The sequence below is a fragment of the Rhincodon typus genome, chromosome 37 (genome assembly GCF_021869965.1).
Source record: "Rhincodon typus isolate 14 chromosome 37, sRhiTyp1.1, whole genome shotgun sequence".
In the NCBI taxonomy this organism is placed as follows: domain Eukaryota; kingdom Metazoa; phylum Chordata; class Chondrichthyes; order Orectolobiformes; family Rhincodontidae; genus Rhincodon; species Rhincodon typus.
Genome location: NC_063368.1, coordinates 5,936,277 through 5,955,276, shown reverse-complemented (window position 1 = coordinate 5,955,276; position 19,000 = coordinate 5,936,277). Strand labels below are relative to the sequence as shown.

Below are 19,000 nucleotides of genomic sequence, written 5' to 3'. Positions count from 1 at the left end.
AAGTATGGGGTGGAATGGAGCGGTTGTAAGGGTGGGAATAAGAAGTGAAAACAGAAAGAAGTGCAGATGCTGTCAGAAAGGAACTAAACCAGAAGTTGATGGAAAAGCTCAGCAGGTCTGGCAGCATCTATGAAGAAAAATCATAGTTAACGTTTCGGGTCCAGAGACCCTTCCTCAGGGAATAAGTAGTGACTGGTCATAATGCTGCTGGCGTTGTGACACAAGTCAGGTGAGACAACAGTGTCGCGTGCTCTTGGATCTCCATGCAGTGATTCACAAGTTTGAGAGCCAGGGGCTCCGGAGTGTAGGGAAGGAAGCCCAGCTGGTTCTGCTTGTACGAAAAATTGGCATGAATGTAGATTATACACCAAGATGGTACAGGCAGACTGATGAACTGCAGAATTAAATAAAGGAAGTTATGGAAAAGCTTTGATGCTTTAAATAATTCATAGAATCTCAGTGGTGTGAAAGCAGGCCTTTTAGCCCATCGAGTTCACACTGACCTTCCAAAGATCCTACTCAGATTCTTCACCACCACTCTTTTCCCCCCCCCCCCCCCAAAAAGTAATCCATGTGACCTTGCATTCCCATAGCTGACCCACCCACCTTGCACATTCCTTGACACTACGGGCAATTTATCATGGCTAATCCACCTAGCCTGCACATCTTGAGCTGTGGGAGGAAAGCGGAGCACCTGATTCACACAGGCACAGTGAGAATGTGCAAACTCTACACGCTTGCCCAAGGGTAGAATCGAACCCAGGTCCCTGGTGCTGTGAGGCTGAAATACTAACCACTGAGCCACCGTGCTGTTTAAATTCCTGAAACAGTAAATATTGTTGAACTTGTGGGATTATATGTCAAGCTGATTTAACTGGTCTGATTGAATCAGGGGATCTTATTGCATGGCAAAGAACTCTTTGATTTCTAGGGTAGCCTGGATTGAGAGCAGAGCGACCTTCAATGGCTGTGGTGACAATTTGATGTTTGTGGATGTCATTTCTGTCCGTGTATAGGGGAGTGGATCCCAAAAGAAACTTGTTTAATTTCACTGCCAGGTTGTTAATGTGGTGTTGTTGCGATTTTTCTCCTGCAGATAATCATGTGCCGTACTCTGCCTTGGCAGACAACTCATCATTCGATGAAGACAGCAGTGATGCCCTTTCACCAGAGCAACCAGGAAGCCAGGAGTCACTGGGATCATTGCCATCCCCCACAGAAGCACGATCTGTTGATCCACACCATCCCCTCCTTACTTGTTCTACCCAGGTACTGACTTTCAACTAACCTCCCTGAATTAAATTTTCATATTAAATCACCTGACCATTGTTCCTGTTGAGACAAATCTTCCATTTCTTTCTAGATTGTAAAAATTTATGTTGGAATCTGTGGGTTATAATTCACTGTTTATTTAAGCACGTTGTTCACTAGCTGGGCCAAATGACATGAATAAAGACAACACTGTTTTCAATTATCTATCAAATGTTGGCACTATCCACAAGGCAGAAAGATGGTGCGGAGGAAGCTCCAGAATAATACTGCTCTTGAGAGTGCTGAAGGAATGAGACGTGCTTATGAGGTTTTGCATCTGGCACTTGTCAGGACAGAAGTGCAAGATTCCAAATCTCAGGAAACAACAATGTAGTTTGGCACTGTCTCCAGATGCAATATTAATTGTTGTTCCCTTTTGCGATTTGGTATTCTTGCAATTCTGTCCTGATGAGTGTAAAAGCTTTGACCACATCCTGTTTCTCTTTTTTTGAGCAATAGTCAAGCTGTCTACTCTAAGTGGCCATTCAAGTGCTGCTGTTGCTCCCTCACTACTTGTGCATGTGTAAGGATGCATGATTGGCAACCAGCCTCTAAGTGGCCATTCTTGTTTACATTGCCTTTTGGTGAGCTATTCAACTGTGGCCAGCATCACTGCTTCTAGAATGTTTTTCACTTTATGGTTGGGATGCTGTTTTGCATTGAGCTGCCTCCTTATTTTCACGCTCGAGGCTCCTGGGTGAGTAGTGTCAAAAGTTGCCTTCGTAGCTGCTGTTCCACAGATGAGGTGGTTCTGATGGCAGGTCATGGAGAACCATGAAGCACTGCTGCCAGGGCAAAGTCATTGGGAATTTTAGATTGCAGAACACCTACCGATTGGAGAGCCACTTATGGGCAGCTGTTGGTGCTGCAGTAATATAAACATTACCTCACAGTGATGTGCTGGGATCATGAATGTGAGAGATGCTTGTAACTGCTGAGTGTAACTTTACCTTATAATGATCAATAATTAATTGATTTCTGCTACAGCAATACAAAAGCAAAATACTGTCGGTGCTGGAGATCTGAATTTTTAAAAAAAAACAAAAATGTGACAAATGCTCAGGAGATCTGGCAACATCTGTGGAAGTTGAGAAACAGAGTTAACGTTCCAGGTCTGTGGCCTTTCTACGTGTAAATGAGTTGGAGGGCAGAAAGAGGCCATTCAGCCCAATGTGTCTGCAACATCTAAACAACTAACTGCTCACTTGAATACCACCTCCCAGCACCTGGTCTGCGGCTGTGCTGATCCAGGTTCCTTTTGAATGACTTTATGATTTCTGCCTCAACCACCAAGATCCAGGCAGTGAAACCAGTGTGGCTCAACGGTTAGCACTGCTACCTCACAGTACCAGGGACCTGGGTTCAATTCCACCCTCTGATGACTGCCTGTCTGGAGTTTGCACGTTTTCCCTGTGTCTGCGTGGGTTTTCTCCCACAGTCCAAAGACATTCAGGTTAGGTGGATTGGCCATGCTAAATTATCCCATAGTGTGCATGGATCTGCAGGCTAGGTGGGTTAGCAACTGGGAATGCGGGGTTACAGGGATAGGGTAGAGGGTTGGGATGTTCTTTGGAGGGTCGGTAAGGGCGGAATGGCATGCTTGTTACTCATCACTTTCAATCTGTGGTCGAAGATAAGGTAGTTGAAGGGTCAATAACGAGGGGGCCTAATTTTCAGGTGAAGGGGCAGAAGGTTTGGAGGGGATTTGAGGAAAGATATTTTTCACTCCAGAGGATGGTGGGAATCCGGAATGTACCGCCTGGGCGTGTAGTTGAGGCAGGGAACCTCAAACCTTGAAAAGGTACTTGAGCTAGAGCTGGAAAGTGTAGATGGGTTGGCACAGACCCGATGGGCCACAGGGCCTATTCTGTGCTGTATCATTTCCTCCTGTTGTGCAGAAGCAAATATTCAAATGTAATCATTATCCTGTGTGATGAGAGTTTGCAGGCTCTGTCTTGTATCAAATCCATGCTGATACAAACCTGATTTTGAAATCCAGATCCAGAAAGCAACGAAGAAAAACAAAACAAAATGTTGGGCATACTCTGGGGCTGGAACATCTGTAGAAAGAAAATCAGAATTATCGATTCAGGTCACTGACATTTCTTCAGAATTGGATGAAGACCAAAATGTAGTAAGTCTTGAGCAAGTGTAAGGGGGTGGGGATGGTTCAGGAAAACAAAAGGGAAGGTCTGGGAGAGGTTAGAGGTTGAATCACAAAAGATTTCATGGTACAAAAGATAAAAGGAAATGTTAATGGTTGGTAGTTTTTAAAAAAAAAAAAAATTTTCCAAGTGGGAGTGAATGACAAAATGATGAACTTGTGTCCAAAGTGAAAATCAAAAGTAAGGTGGACACAGGAGTGGTGGGGAGAGAATAAAATGGTGGGACAGTGTTTACCCTTCAAAGTTTTTGAATTCATTGTGGAGCTTAAAAGGCTGTGAAGTGCCTGGTCAAAAGATGAGGTGCTGTTTATCATTTCAATGGAATGGTGCAGCAGGCTGAGGCCAGAGACATCAGCCTGAGAACGACTATAAGAATCAAAGTGCAAACTTGTGGAAACTGAGGGTAATGCTTACAAAAGAGCAGAGGTGTTCTGCACAGTGTCACCCAATCTGCATTTGGTCTCCCTGAAAAAAATGGGCATTTTAGTGAAACGAGTAGATAGGACCCCTCCAGCTCTGCCATTGAGATTTTACTGTAGCCGAAATGTGGCTGAATGGTTAGCACTGTTGCCACACAGTCAGTTGTGGGCTCACTCCACAGATTTAAGCATAAAACCTCGGTTGATGCTGTGAAAGGAGACATTGACACCCTCTTGGGGATGAAGAACAAGGCTGTTCTCCCTGGTGACCTGATCAGTGTTTGTCCTTCCTCTGACCTACTAAAAGAGTGCGCCTGGCCTAGCCCCATTGCTCTTGGCAAGTTCTGAGGAAGGGTCACCGGACCCGAAACGTTAACTCTGTTTGAGTTAACAGCCCGATGTTTTGGGCTGACAAGTTGAGCAAATTTTCAGAAATGAAGGTTATTCTTTCTGTTTAACTGAAGATGGAAGATCCTTCTCTCACTGTAAGGCTTATATTTGATTTATGTGAAGTCAGTGTAGTTCCTCATTGATGTGAACCAACAGTAGTAGACTGCCCTTGAAACTGCACAATCTGGCCATCTGTAACAGAAAAGACTGCAAGATGGCTGTTATGACGAATGGAAAAAAATGCTCATGAGTCTAGTATTTTTCCCCTGCAGAATAAAGATGCGATCTTGCATATAACTGTGGCTTTCTTGACCTGGGAGTGTGCCACAGGGTCTATTGAGTGTTCCAGTACTCCTCATGCCCTTTGAGTCACCTCATCGCTCTCATTACCAAGAATCACCATGTGCAAGTAATCATTGACCAGTAACTGGAACATTCTTAACTTACCAAAGAAATTGCTTTATTGCTACTTTTATGGAATCTGACTTTACATATTTCACAATATGGTCTGCTTGTCACCAGTAGACAAGGCAGCCTGTATACCATAGTGTGTAAGATCACATTTGAGTACTTCATCAGTGCCTCTTGCTGGTATCCATTCGCCTTGCTAAGGCTAGGAAACAATTGACTGCACTTCAAGTTGATAAACCACTGAGACTTGATGAGCTGAAGCCAAGGGTAGTGAGGAAGTTGTGGGAGCACAGACCACAATTTTCCATTCCTCCTCTGGTATCGGAGTGGGGCCAGAGGATTTTGAGATGTATGTAAGCAACCTAGACATAGGCGATGGTGGAGGGTATTTTTGTGATTGGAAGCCGACGACTAGCCGTGTACCTCGCCTCAGAGCTGGGAACCATTGCTGTCTGTTATGTACGTTAATGACTTGGATGTGAATGTGGAAGGAATAATTAGTGAGTTTGCAGTTGACATGAAAATTGGTGGTGTTGATCGCAAGGAGGATTGTCTCAGTCTACAGTCTGATATTGATCACCTGGTAAATTGGGCAGAGCAATGGCAGATGGAATTTAATCCCAATAAGTGTGAGGTTCACTTTGGGAAGTCTTACTGGGGAAGGATTTACACCTTGAATAGTAAGCCCGTAAGGAGTACTGAGATACAAAGGGACCTTGGTGTACCAGTTTATAGGTCTTTGAAGGTGTCAGCACAGGTAGACATACTTGCCATCATTAACTGGGGTGTAGAATATAGGATCACTGAAGTCTTGTTGAAACTTTGCAATGTATTGGTTAGGCCACAGATGGAATAAGGTGTGCAGTTCTGGTCAGCACACTCAAGGAAGAACATTTTTGCACTGGAGAGGATGCAGAGGAGATTCACTAGGGCATTGCCTGGAATGGAAAGGCTCAGTTTTGAGGAGAGGCTTGATGGGTTTCATTTATTTTCTCTAGAGCAGAGGAGGCTGAGGGGCAGGGAGTCTGATTTGAGAGATACAAGATTGAGAAGCATAGTGAGGGGAGATTGTGAATGTCTTCTCCCCACGGCAAATGTGTCTAAGACCAGAGGGGGTACAGTTAAAGGTGAGGAGTAGGTGGTTTAGATGGGATCTTAGGTAACATTTTCTCACCCAGAGGGTGATAGAAATATGGAATGTGCTGCCTGAGAGAGTGGAGGAGGTAGGTATTCTCATGACATTTTAGAAGCATCTGGATGAGCACTTGAAATTCCAGGGAATAGTGGATTAAAGACCAACTGAAGGTAAATCAGGTTAGTTTAGTTAGTGTTTGTTGGTTGGCATAGATATGGTGAGCTGAAGCACCTGTCTCTGCGCTCCATGACTCTGACTAGACTTGTATACATGGCACTTTAAAATTTTCGGATGCTGTACAACTTACAAGTATTGTGAGTGAGATTGTTAAATCTCAGAAGCACGTTGGTTAGTGGAATGGGCTGGAAAATTGCAAATGAATTGATTGAAGGGAAGTATAAATGATTAATTTTGGTTTGAAGAATGGGCGAAGGCAAAACAAAACAGACCATTTCTAAAGGGGATGTAGGACCAAAGGAACCTTGGCATTTATGTGCTCAAATTATTGAAGATGGCAAAGCAGTTTGAGAAAGTTATTAAAAAGCTTGCAGGATCCTGTACTCTGCCCTTTTTTAATAAAAAAAAAAGTGTCCTGTGAAAAACACTAGCTTCAGCAGGGATGTTGCATCCGGTTCAGGACACCTCTTGGAAAGATGTGAAGGCATTAAGAGAAGATGCAAAAACAAATTCACAACGATGGTTTCCGAGATGAGGGACCTCTGTTATGAATATAGATTGGAGAAGCTGGGCTGTTCCCTGTGGAGAATAAACTGTTGAGAGGCAATTTGATGGAAGTGTAGATGGAGCAAACCTATTTTCACTGGTGGAAGGATCTAGAACTAGAGGGCACCAATTTGAACTGATTGGCAAAAGAAGCAATGCTGCCACGAGGAAAATCTTTCTTATGCAGCAAGTGCTTAGCATGTGGAATGCAGTGAGTGTGTATGCATAGAAACAGGTTCACTTATGGCTGGTGAAAGAGGTTTGGATTATTATCTGAAGAGGAAAAATTTGCAGGATATTTGGGGTCAAGGGAAAGAAATGGCACTACTTTGACTTCTCTCTTGCAGATAGCTGGCATAGACTTAATGGCAGAATGGTCATTTATGTGTAAATATTTATCTCAAGACACCACAAACCATTTCAAAGCCTTCCACATACTGAGTGCCAACCTCAGCTGAGATACCAACTGGAAAACTAGGGGTGTGCTTCAGGGACACAAACAACAAAATTGCTGGAGAAACTCAGGTCTGACAGCATCTGTTGAGAGAACAAATTTGACGTTTCTGGACTTGAGTCACGAGGCAGTTCTCCAGCAGCTGCGGTTCTTTGTTTTATTTTTGTGTTTGTTTCAGAGAGTTTGCGGCACGGTGGCTCAGTGGTTAGCACTGCTGCCTCACAGCACCAGGGACCCGGGTTCAATTCCACCCTCGGGTGACTGTCTGTGTGGAGTTTGCACATTCTCCCTGTGTCTGCGTGGGTTTCCTCCCGGGTGCTCCAGTTTCCTCCCACAGTCCAAAGATGTGCAGGCTAGGTGGATTGGCCATGGGAAATTGCCCGTAGTGTTCAGGGGTGTGTAGCTTAGGTGGGTTATAGGGGGATGGATCTGGGTGGGATGCTCCATCGGTTGGTGTGGACTTGCTGGGCTGAAGGGCCTGTTTCCACACTGTAGGGATTCTATGATGATCTTGATTCAGTCCAGGAACAAAAACAAAGTGGCTGGAAAAGCTCAGCAGGTCTGGCAGCATCTGTGGAGGAGAAAACAGAGTTAACGTTTCGGGTCCGGTGACCCTTCCTCGGAACCGGACCCGAAAAGATAACACTGTTTTCTCCTCCACAGACTCTGCTGAGCTTTCAGCAACTTTGTTTTTGTTCCTGATTTACAGCATCCGCAGTTCTTTTGGTTTTGATTCAGTCCAGACTTTCTCCTTCATTGTTTGGAGGGTAACACTGGTTAAAGCCTGGATGCCATTTGATCCTTCAGTAGGGAATCTTAGTGGGTTCTCAGATCCACAAAAGAGCAGATAATACTACTTTAAAAATTAAACACAGCCTCAGAGAGAGCTGGCATTTCTCAATGTTTTGCAAGTTGTTTTTTAAGATGGATTTGGAAGGTTTGGCACTTTTTTTCATAATTAATTTGTTCTCTTGCAGTATCTCATATCATTGCCAACTGGGACAGAATTGAGCAAGTCCAAGCCAGTGTCTGACCACCAGACAGCAAAATTGGCAAATGGTGTGTTATCCCCAGCTGCCAAACCCATGCCAACACTTATTAAAGTAAGATTACTTCTTGGAAAACCTTTATAGCGTGGGATTGTGTGATGATGTTTTGCATCTTAAACTGTGGTCAGAATTCTGGAATTGTGCAGTTGCAACTGTAAGGTTAACTAGATGCTGGCTTGTGTTTACAGAAAATTGTGTGGTCCAAAATTTTTGTTTACTTTATTTCCTTGCCGAAGTTTCTCCTCCCCCTTCCCTGTCCTATAGGCACTTTGTCGCTGGTGGAATATGGTTTGAGTGCTGACTAATGTTCCCTGCCAAGTGGTCTTATTTTCTGTGAAGCTTTGAGTGACATTGGCCAGCTATACAATTTTTTACAGGAGGTGATCCTGCGCTATCTGTACCCCTCATCATTTCATTTCTGGTAATTGGGTGACAGTTGGCACCTTGACAGACTGCAGTCTGCTCAACTATAGCTGGTTGAGAGAAACTCACCCCACAGGAATGGGCTTGAACCTGAAATGAGCGTGCACATGCGCTCTTAGAGTTTTGACTTTTGGATAACCTCGGACAGGGGCCTAAGGGAATGCTGAATCCAACTATAGTGAGAAATCTTGGACTATAGCATGGCCAAATGTAAGCTAATCATCACTCTCACCAGAAAACAGGGTTAACCAGTTGGTCAAGTTTTATTTTCGGAAGTATTAGAGCCTGGTGGATTGTGGAGTATGCCCAATGTTAATCACTGGGAGAAACTTGCTTTTAGATTTATTTCAGGTCAGTTAGTATAACTTCTTTGCACCTTCAAGTTGTTCATTCCTTAATATAATACCAAACTTAGCAGAAATGGCGTGTCCTATCCGGATTTTAGATGTTTGGAAAGTAGTTATGCAGCAGTTCAATGCTTTCAAGGTCTTCAGTCATTTTCCCTCCCCACTTGCAGAAAGTGTGTACTATTTGGCATCATTGGGGACTGCAGTCTCCATAAGTTTAGCAGTTGAGGGCTTATTTCTTTTGCATGTTCCTGCCCATTTTAAGTACCAAGCTTTCATGTTGTTCCTTTTTTTGGTGTGTTGGATTGTCTTATCTTTCGTCAACCTTGTGGCTTTTCATCATCTTATTTCCGAAGGCTCCTTTCACTGAATGAGGAGCTGTTTGTGCTTGCGTTCAATCATTTCTCATTTCTGCTTGCAACAGTCTGTCAACTAGCTATTAAATCTGCCCCTTGCATGATCAAAGTCAGCTTTTCTTTCTCTTGATTTTTTTGCCACTGCCTCACTCTTCATTTTGTTTAGTTTGCTCTTATTGTTGGCTTCTCTTATTACAGGAGTTGGTGTGCGGTCTGCTCCCAAGACATTAGCTTGTCCCTGGTGTCGTCAGGTGCTCATAGTCCTCTTGTTTTTGTTTTGTCTTTAGTTTGAAAACTGGAGTTATAGCCTCCAAATTGGAGCTGCGCTGAGCTAAGTTTGCTGATCTTAGCTGCCAGTTACTCTGGTCCACAGAGATTAGTGGGAAAGGTTAGTCAGAGTCCCTGCTGCTGATTACAGTGCAGGCATCCCACATGGGAACTGTTTCTCCATGGAGCTGATATGAAGGTGCAGTCTCAGTGACTTTCACTGCTGTAGCCACACAGCTCACTGCCATTCATTACCAGCGACCAAACCTGATCACTGAGTACTTGGCCTGGGTTGGTGTCAGTGACACACTCGGCATCTTCAGAGTAGGTGAAAATTGGCAGAGAGAGGGGCTGGGGAAACAATGTAGATGATTCCAAAGTGAAGGGATAGATACTGTGCTCACGAATATGATTTGTTTAGCTTGATGCAAAGTGCCACAGCCTGTTCTGTCAATCGCAAGCCTGTCCACATACAGAGTTGTCTCTTCTGCCTTTTGTCTAATCCTCTTAGTACAAGAAGACTGTGATTGTTGAAAGGTAACACCAGTGGAATGATTGTACAGGAAGTTTAAATCTGGCAATGATCAGGGGTCTCAGAGCTGCCTCCTTTTTATGTTTCAATCTAATTCTAGTTTTGGACTATAGCTGGTGTGTTTGCCATTTTATAAGTAGTGTTTTGATTTTATCAGTTGGACAGTGTAAATTTTGCCTCCCCCTTCAAGTATGCCGGGAGAAATCAGATTATGTTTCTTGGTCCTCTCCACATGCAGCAAAGCCAGCCCAAGACAGTGCGTGACAAGAACCAGAGGAGCAAGAAGCTGAAGGAGCCAAAATCCCGCGTGAAGAAACTCAAGTACCACCAGTACGTCCCACCAGACCAGAAACTTGACAAAGCCGCCCTGCCCCTGGATTCGGCCTATTCCAAACTCCTCCAGCAGCAGCAGCTCTTCCTCCAGCTCCAGATACTGTGTCAACAACAGCAGCACTACAACTACCAGACTATCCTTCCTGCACCCCCAAAGTAAGAACCCCACCTGCCCAGTGCCTTTGTAGGACAGTTGTTTCCATACAGCAGTTTATTGGATCTGAGATTGCTGATCTGAGTTAGGTAGTGAGCTGATGCAGTGCCTGATCTGATTGTGAATCACGGCGGGCATTGAGGTCCCAGGTTTAGTTCCCAGTCTCTGCTGAGTTGGTTGATCTCACCCAGGGCATTGGTTGAACCTCGTCATTGTTAGCTTAGAGTGGGGAGGAAGGGAATCGGGCTTCCTGCTTCTGATTGCTGAAGAGTTTCCCCTGTTGGATTGTGCGCACATAAACGTTTTGAATGAAGACTGATGGGATGAATTGCAATCATTAACTTAGCAGCACTTTCAGAGTAGCACAGGATGAATGACAGAGCGAGGAGGTTACAGAAGTGGGGGGGCTATCATAAGTCCACACAAAGCTAAACCTTCGAGAGAAAAGGTGGGAGATGTTGAGTTGGGAACTTCATGGTTTTAACATTTTCCTACTCCTCCATAATTTGCAATTATCGTTGCAGTTTGTGAACTGTCAGATTTGAGGTTTCGCTTTCAGAAGTGTGACCAGTGAAAACACATTGGCCAGTTTCCTCAGTTATAAATGATAGCAAAGCCCACGCATTTCCTTTCACTTCAGTATGCAGCTTCGGAAAGCATGCACTACCTGGTCTGTTGGTTGTATTTTAGCAGGCACTCTATTTGATATGGATCACTATGTAGGGTATAATGGCTGCATCCTCCCCAGGCCAGGAAGAATTTCATCTAATTTGTCTCCAGTTTCTGGAAGCACATGTCCCCCCCCTTGTGACACTTCTGCAAGTTTTAATAATTTAGTCTCCATCACCACCTGAATTCATAGTGCTGAGGTCTAACACTATACTGCTGAAATCACCAGAGTATCAGCCACATATATCAAGTGTACACTGAAATGGTGAATGACTGCAGCTTTTTCTGAACTGGTGTCTTATAGTGACCTCTGCAGAAATGCTGATAGGGCCTGTATGAAGCAGAGTGAGAGCAGGCTTGTTTTGGGCTGATGGCCTATTTGGGTAGTGAAATTTGACTGTTCAGCTGTAGTGTTGCTGCATAACTGCATATGGCTGTGATTGCCAGCCTGTTCATGGCTGCCTTTTTCATTTTGCCTTCAGGCCCAACAGTGACAAACAAGCCAACAGCAGTGCCGCCTCAGTGAGGACTCTGAGTAATAGCACACCGTCATCGGGTTCAGGCGGACTCCCTCGGCAGAACAGCTGCACAACCACCATCAAAGCACCGGGGTCGCTGCCCTCTAACCTTGATGACCTGAAGGTCAGTTGCATTTACTTATTATGTGCCCCCAAGGCCTTTCTTGTGTTCCTGTTCTGTCTCACAACATGTTATGAGCAAGCTGTCAAATATGTCGAGTGTAGACCTTCTCCCTGATCTGGAGCTGGTGATTCATAGCAGGATGAACTGCAGCCAGTGTGGCAATTCTGCGATGTTTTACGCAAGTAAACCCTCTCGTGAGAGTGGAAATAATGATGCTGTTTAACCAAGAGGCGAAGCTGATCTTAGATTTTTCAGGAAGGTATGTTTGGTAACTGGGATCACGAAAGAGATGGCCAACTTGATGCATTGTAAGCCTGTAATTTCCTGGTCGCCTGGCAAAACTGTGCATTCACTGAAACAATCAAAGTGTCTTCAGTGACTATCTGATGACAGTGATTATAATATCTTTCATGTGGGTTTAAGAGGAGACTTTAAATGAAACTCTTCCAGAGGGACATAACAAATCTCTTGGCACCATTGGAAGAGCTGAGTCCTTGTGTCCTGGCCAATATTTGTCCCTCGGCTGGCATCTTAAAAACATGCTTAATTTCTTACATTTTTGTTTGTAGGACCATATGGCACCACCATATTTAGAGGGTGGGGACAGACTAAATAACATTGACAAGGTGAAGGCCCTAAGGATCAGTCTTGGGGCTTTAATTATTCACTATCTATATTAATGTTTTGGAGGAGGGGATGGAATGTAATGTATCCACACTTGCTGGTGATACAGAAATAGGTGAGAGGCACATGGTAATCAGCACAGGTTAAGAAAATGGGTAAAAGTGGAATTTAATGCTGGAAGGTAAAAGGCCATGTTGTTTAGGATGACTTCATATTGAAATGGAGAGAGACTCCCAAAAACCTACAGCACAGAGGGATCTGGGTGTTCTTGTACATGAAGCACGCAGTTAGCATGCTGGTGTAGCAAATGATGCAGAAAGCAAATGGGATTTTGATTTATCATCAAAATCCAGCATGTGCGCAAGTATCCTTCAAGAGAAGAACTTGCTGCCCCCACCAGCCCTGCCCTCATTCCCCCCGCCCACCGATCCTGCCACCCCGACACAAAATCCACCGACTCATGGGATGCCTTCACTGCCCACTGGAGGAGCCTTGTCCTATGAATCAAGTTTTAATACTGCCTTCATCCAACCCTTTGGTGGAAGTTATGGGAAGGCTCAGTCATAGTAACGTTGCTGTCCTTGCCAGTGATGCTGAGATCCTATGAAAGAACAGAAAAAAACAAATTGTAAATCTGGCTCACTATTGAGCCATAATCCGCAGCTTTTAAAGAAGCTCTGAAGTAAGTATTTCACAAGCAGTTCAGAACCAGCTGTAGATGGATACCTTTCCTCTGCAATTTGTCTTTTCGAGGCTACATTGCCCTTTTAGAGATAGTTAGATACAAACACTTAAAATGGATCTGATTTTCTTTTCTTTTTTCTAAATTGTCACTGAGCCCTGAGACTCTGAAACTCGGGGATATCTCATCACTGGATCCACCCTGTGTTGGCCAGCAGTTCCCCTTCAGGAAGCCTTGACTTCTTGCACTACCTGTGATCAGTACAGACCCGGGGATCTAGCCTGGAACCTTTCTGGTCTCTATTTGTGGTCCCCACCAGTGAAATAACAATGGAACTGCGCATGATGGAATGTGGATCCAGTTGCACTTTTGAAAAGGAAATTGGCGAAGGATTTGAAGGGGAGGAATCAGAAATTGGATAAAGGGCTGGCACCAGGCTGAATGGCCTCTTGCTGTGTTATGCTGCGTGGTTCTACCCTGAGTTGTGTTTGACTTTGTTTCCATCTGTAGGTGGCTGAACTGAAGCAGGAACTGAAGCTGCGGGCCTTGCCCGTGTCAGGAACGAAAACTGACCTCATTGAACGTCTGAAGAACTATCAGGAACTGAACAAAGCTGGTGGGACTCCAGCGACCACCACGTCCGCCATGGGCAAGACTGGCACGGCCCCTTCGAGACCCGTGGAGGGAATGGCCTTCCCATCTGCCCGTCTTGGTGGCAGCACGCCAGCAGTGGTTAACAGCGTCACTCCTGGGGATGTAGCCATCAGCACAGTGACAACGAAGCTGGGCAGTTCCAGTTCCAGCCCTCCGGTGTCACCTGCCCCCTCTGATCACTCGTTTCACAGCATGGAGGAGGGCACTACTCCCGAGGCAGTCTCAGAGTCCCTCCAGTCTTCGCCCATGCGGCCAATTAGCACAGAGGAGCCTGTCTCCATCAACGGCATGACGGGCATTGCCAGGCTGGTGCCCAGCAGCATCCGGGGCCATGGCCCAGAGTCTGACAAGGACGCTCAAGCCGCGACCAAGGATCTGATGTTGCAGGAGAAGGACAAGCAAATTGAGGAGCTGACCAGAATGCTCAGGCAGAAGCAGCAGCTGGTGGAAGCACTCCGGCTACAGCTCGACCAGGAGAAGAGAACCCAGCTCCAGCAGCCGTCCCAAAGCGCGACCTTGACTGTGCCGGGCAGCCAGAAAACCAGCCCCACCGCCGTGAAGCAGGAGAGCCTGCCCTCCAGCTGCCTATTCTCAGGGCAGTCCGTGCCCTCGGCCCCAACGAAATCTGTCCCGCTCCTCAACCACGCCGAACCCCCAGGGAGCAGTCCAAGCCCTGTTGATGCTCCGGGGCCGCCGAACCTGGTGCCAGTGAAGGCTGTGGTGGTGAAGCAGGAGGGTCAAGCGGGCACCTGTGAGGAGCAGCAGCCCTCACCCACGTCGACTGTTCTGCTGAGCCCAGTGCAGCCAAATGGGGTGACCACGGGGGCACCGCGGCCGGTGGCACCGAGCCAAGCTCCGAGTCTGCTGGCAGATGGAGTGGGGACCCATATCCTCCTCACGGTGACGCCACAAAACAACAACATGCGACAAGTGTCCCCTGCTGTGAGTGCGGCCAAAGATCCACCAGCAATACAGGTATGAACTTTTGGAAGCTGATTCAATCTGCAGAGGGGGGCCCGCTTTAGCATTTCCCCCAGAGTTAGAGAGAATGTACAGCACAGAATCCGGCCCTTCAGTGCAGGTTCAGACTAGCTTCCTCCTCTAACACATCCTATCAGCACAATGGTCATCAGATATGCATAATACCTCAGGTACTAAGGGGACATGACAGAGGACATACCCTGAGGCGTCTTCCCCACAGAGTCCACAGCCAGCAGCTAATAGTCTCAGGATAAGCGATGACCCACTGAGATGATGCTTTCCCTCGAGGGTTGAGAGTCTTAGGAATTTCCTACCAAGAGGGCTGTGCGTGCGCAACTACGAAGTGTATTTCATGTCACAGGTTTTTATGTTGAATGGTAATAGAATCCGCAAATAGGGTGGTATGTCAGAGAAGCAAAGTTGATCTGCCATGATCATATTGAATGGTGCAGTAGGCTCAAGGGGCCAAATGGCCTATTCCCTCTGTTTGTTATATTCCTATGATCTTCCTCCTGACTCCCAAACTGGAGGAGGTAACTTTTTCCTTGCCTCATGTTTCTTTGAGTGTTGATTCTGAGAATTTGATGTTCAACAGGCCAGTGAGTAGCAGCAGAGAGAACCAGTGAAGGCAGAGGATGCTAGCGATGAAGGGTTCATGCCTTACTTGAACATTAGCCAAACACTCTGCTTCAGATTCTTTAAGTGCTCAGACAATGGCTTTTTACAAATCTTGTACTTGAAATAGTCGTCCCATGATTTAACCAGTCGGTGAGAATAATTCTCGATTTAATTCATACTGAGAATTACAAGGCATCCTGGTATAACCTGATGGAGACCTGTTAAAATTACAGAGGGAATAGATAGGGCAAATATGAAAATGTTTTCCGTTATACTGCGCTCATTTCTGGTCTCCCTGCTATAGGAAGGGTGTTGTGAAACTTGAAAGGGTTCAGAAAAGATTTACATGGATGTTGCTAGGGTCGGAGGGTTTGACTATAGGGAGAGGCTGAATAGGCTGGGGCTGTTTTCCCTGAGGCTGAGGGGTGACCTTATAGAGGTTTATAACATCATGAGCGTCATTGATAGGGTGATTAGACAAGGTCTTTTTCCCTGGGGTGGGGGAGTCCAAAACAAGCGGGCATACGTTTAAGGTGAGAGGGGAAAGATTCAAAAGGAACCTAAGGGGCAACTTTTTCACGCAGAGGGTGGTGCATGTATGGTATAAGCTGCCAGAGGAAGTGGTGGAGGCTGGTACAATTACAACATTGAAGAGGCATTCTGGATAGGTTTATGAATAGGAAGAGCTTAGAGGGATATGGGCCAAATGCCTTCAAATGGGGCTAGATTTATTTAGGATATCTGATCGGCATGGACGAGTTGGACCGAAGGGTCTGTTTCTGTGCTGTACATCTGTATGACTCTTGTCAGGAGAGACGAGAACTATTGGTCAAATATGAGGTAATCCATAAATCATCAGGAAAGACATGAGGAGAACCAAGAGGAATAGCACTGATGCCTATGAGAAAGCTGGAAATGGGGGGCCAAGAGATGGACTGAATACTGACTGTGAGATGAAGTAGGGTGGTTTGAAGTTTGTGTAGAACTGGGGTTCACGGTGGCTCAGTGGTTAGCACTGCTGCCTCTCAGTGCCAGGGACCCGGATTCGATTCCACCCTCAGCGACTATCTGTATGGAGTTTGCACATTCTCCCTGTGTCTGCGTGGGTTTCCTCCAGGTGCTCCAGTTTCCCCCCTCAATCCAAAGATGTGCAGAATAGATGGATTGACCATGCTAAATTGCCCGTAGTGTTCAGGAATGTGTAGATTAGGTGGGTTATAGGGGGATGGGCCTGGAGAGTCGATGTGAACTTGTTGGGCCGAAGGGCCTGTTTCCACACTCTAGGAATTCTGTGAACTGACTTAGTTCAGTCTCTGTGCTGCATGTTGGGTGTGTTACAGCAATAAAACTCCCTGCCAACAGAGGGAGCTGTTTGCCAGTGCTCTTCCTGCTTTAAAGCAGCAGTTGCTGTTCCTTTGGAATTGACTTTGTTTTTGTTACAAAGCAGGTTACCCTCTTGGGAAAGTAACAGGAAGTTTTCTGTTTATATTGTGACCTGATGAGAATTGCTGAATGAATTGTTCAGGAAAAGAGCATTTTGTTTTGCAAAAGACTCAGGTTTGTGGCAGTGATTCTGAAGTGACTGCATTTATTTCAGTCATGTTTTTGGGTGCTTTACTCTATAGTCCACCTCACATCGGTTTGATGCGAAGAAAATGACCGACTTTGATTCTAGTAGCTTTATTTTAAAGTTCCGGCACATTAAGACATATTATATTCCTGCAGGGACTCTGGGTGGGATAGAATATTATGTGTATATTATGTAGACTTGACATATTCCTGCAAATAATTTAGGTTAATGAGCACACAATGTACAGTTTAAATATGGGTCTTTGTACAGGATGTATTCCAATATGTACAGTGCTTAGTGGACCATTGTACAGTAATGGGGTCTATCGGGCTCTGCTATGGTATTGGAGCAGATCTCAGAGGTGAGTAAGTCTTGTATTGTGTGCAGTATTGAAGTATATTTAGGTCTTTTATGTAGAGTCCATGGCACCCACACGATTATCTACTGAAAGATGCAGGTTTCCTGGGGCACTGGGAAAGTTCCGCAGTGCTTCATGTAGTGCTGTGACATCTCTGCTGGGCGAGATCTCTATAAAGCAGGATCCAGATACTCCCATCTCAGTCATGGTAGCACCGCCTCAGGACTGTGTTGCGGTGTGATTCTTATCAATGTGTCAGATTAGAGGTTGCAAGCATTAAAAAATTTGGACCAAGCTGACGACGAGAGAACGCTTTCCAAAGTTTGGCAATCTGGAAAGTCATCCGTAAATTCCAGAAAAAAAAAGCATTGCTTCACCTGTATCTGATTTGGCACCTTGTGGTACTATTCCAGTTGTCTCATAGCTTCTTATGGTCTCTCCATCCCTCCCTGTGTTCTCAGGCAGTGCCATCACCTCCTTCCCAAGGGCAGGCACAGCAACCATCACCTAACAGCCAGTCGAAGCAGCATTCAGAGGCAGGAGTGATGAACCAGGCTGTGAAAAAGGTAGGGACTTTGCTTTTGTTTTGTGCGGGGCAGCTTCTTGTCTGTAGGTGAAGGAGAGGGATGGACTTTGTGGTAAAGTGGATCCAGCAACATTCTATAGTACTTGTTTCCTCAACACGATGGAGATGTGTATGCAATATAATGTTGGGAAAAGACGAGGTTATGCAGGGTGAATAGGGGAGCTGAATAACATTTAAATGGAAAAAGACTGTTGAAAGCTACTGAACAGAGGGATTTGAGACACCTTGTCCATGAATCACATAAAGCTCTCAAGTTCAGTGAGCAAATGAAATGTTGGCCTTTATTTCAAAGGGAATGGTATATAAAGGTAGGGAGGTTTTGCTAAACCTATACAAGGTACTTGTCGGACCAGAACTAGAATACTGTAAACAGCTTTGGGCCGCATAGCCTAAGAAAGATAGACTGTCATTGGAGGCAGTCCAGAGAAGGTTCATTAGGCTGATAACAGGTATGGAGGGACTATCTTATGAGGAGAGACCAAGAAGGTTGTGCCTGTACTTAATGCAGTTTAGAGGAATGAGAGGTGACCTCGTTGAAACATACAGGATTCTTAATAGACTTGACAGGATAGCTGAGGAAAGGTTGTTTATCCCTTGTGGGACTGTCTAGGACCAGAGGGCATCATCTCAGAATCAGGGATCACACTTTGAAGGCAGAGATGAGGAGCAATTTCTTTTCTCAGAGGGTGGTATGTCTGGAATTCTTCATGGCAGAGGGCTGTTGAGGCTCAGTCAACAAGCATACTCAAGGCTGAGATCAATTTTTAATCAATCGAGGGTTATGGGGGAGAAAGGCGTGAAAGTGGAATTGAGGATTATCATACCAACCATATGTTATTGAATGGTGGAGCAGACTTGATGGGCTGAATGGCCTACTTCTGCTTCTACATCATTTGGCCTTAAAGGAATAGATAGTTGGTTTATTGAAGTATCAGCATGGAGCAAGTGTTGAAGTGTAATGATGGTACAGTTTAAACTAGCAATCCTCATTCGTGAATAAGCATCATGGCCTGCTGTCTCCTTGTCACTTGACATTACTATACAATGTTTTGACATTTTGGAGTAACGAAACTGTGGGAAACTACACTTCTTAAAAGTTTAGCTTCTTTGTACTGAGTTTCAACAGGCATTATCTGACTCATCACTC

General features: G+C 45.3%; 1 protein-coding gene across 1 annotated transcript in view; it reads left to right on the top strand.

Moving 5' to 3' along the window:
* Positions 1-1,050: 1,050 nt before the first annotated feature.
* The window catches only part of LOC109913877 (myocardin-related transcription factor A-like), a 133,756-nt gene continuing 115,806 nt past the window's right edge, over positions 1,051-19,000 (top strand). The window contains exons 1-6 of the mRNA XM_048617342.1: positions 1,051-1,269; positions 7,986-8,111; positions 10,221-10,471; positions 11,621-11,780; positions 13,597-14,715; positions 17,729-17,833. Coding sequence (XP_048473299.1) covers positions 1,066-1,269; positions 7,986-8,111; positions 10,221-10,471; positions 11,621-11,780; positions 13,597-14,715; positions 17,729-17,833 — 1,965 coding nt within the window. The 5' untranslated portion in view covers positions 1,051-1,065. The remainder of the gene's footprint in view (positions 1,270-7,985; positions 8,112-10,220; positions 10,472-11,620; positions 11,781-13,596; positions 14,716-17,728; positions 17,834-19,000) is intronic.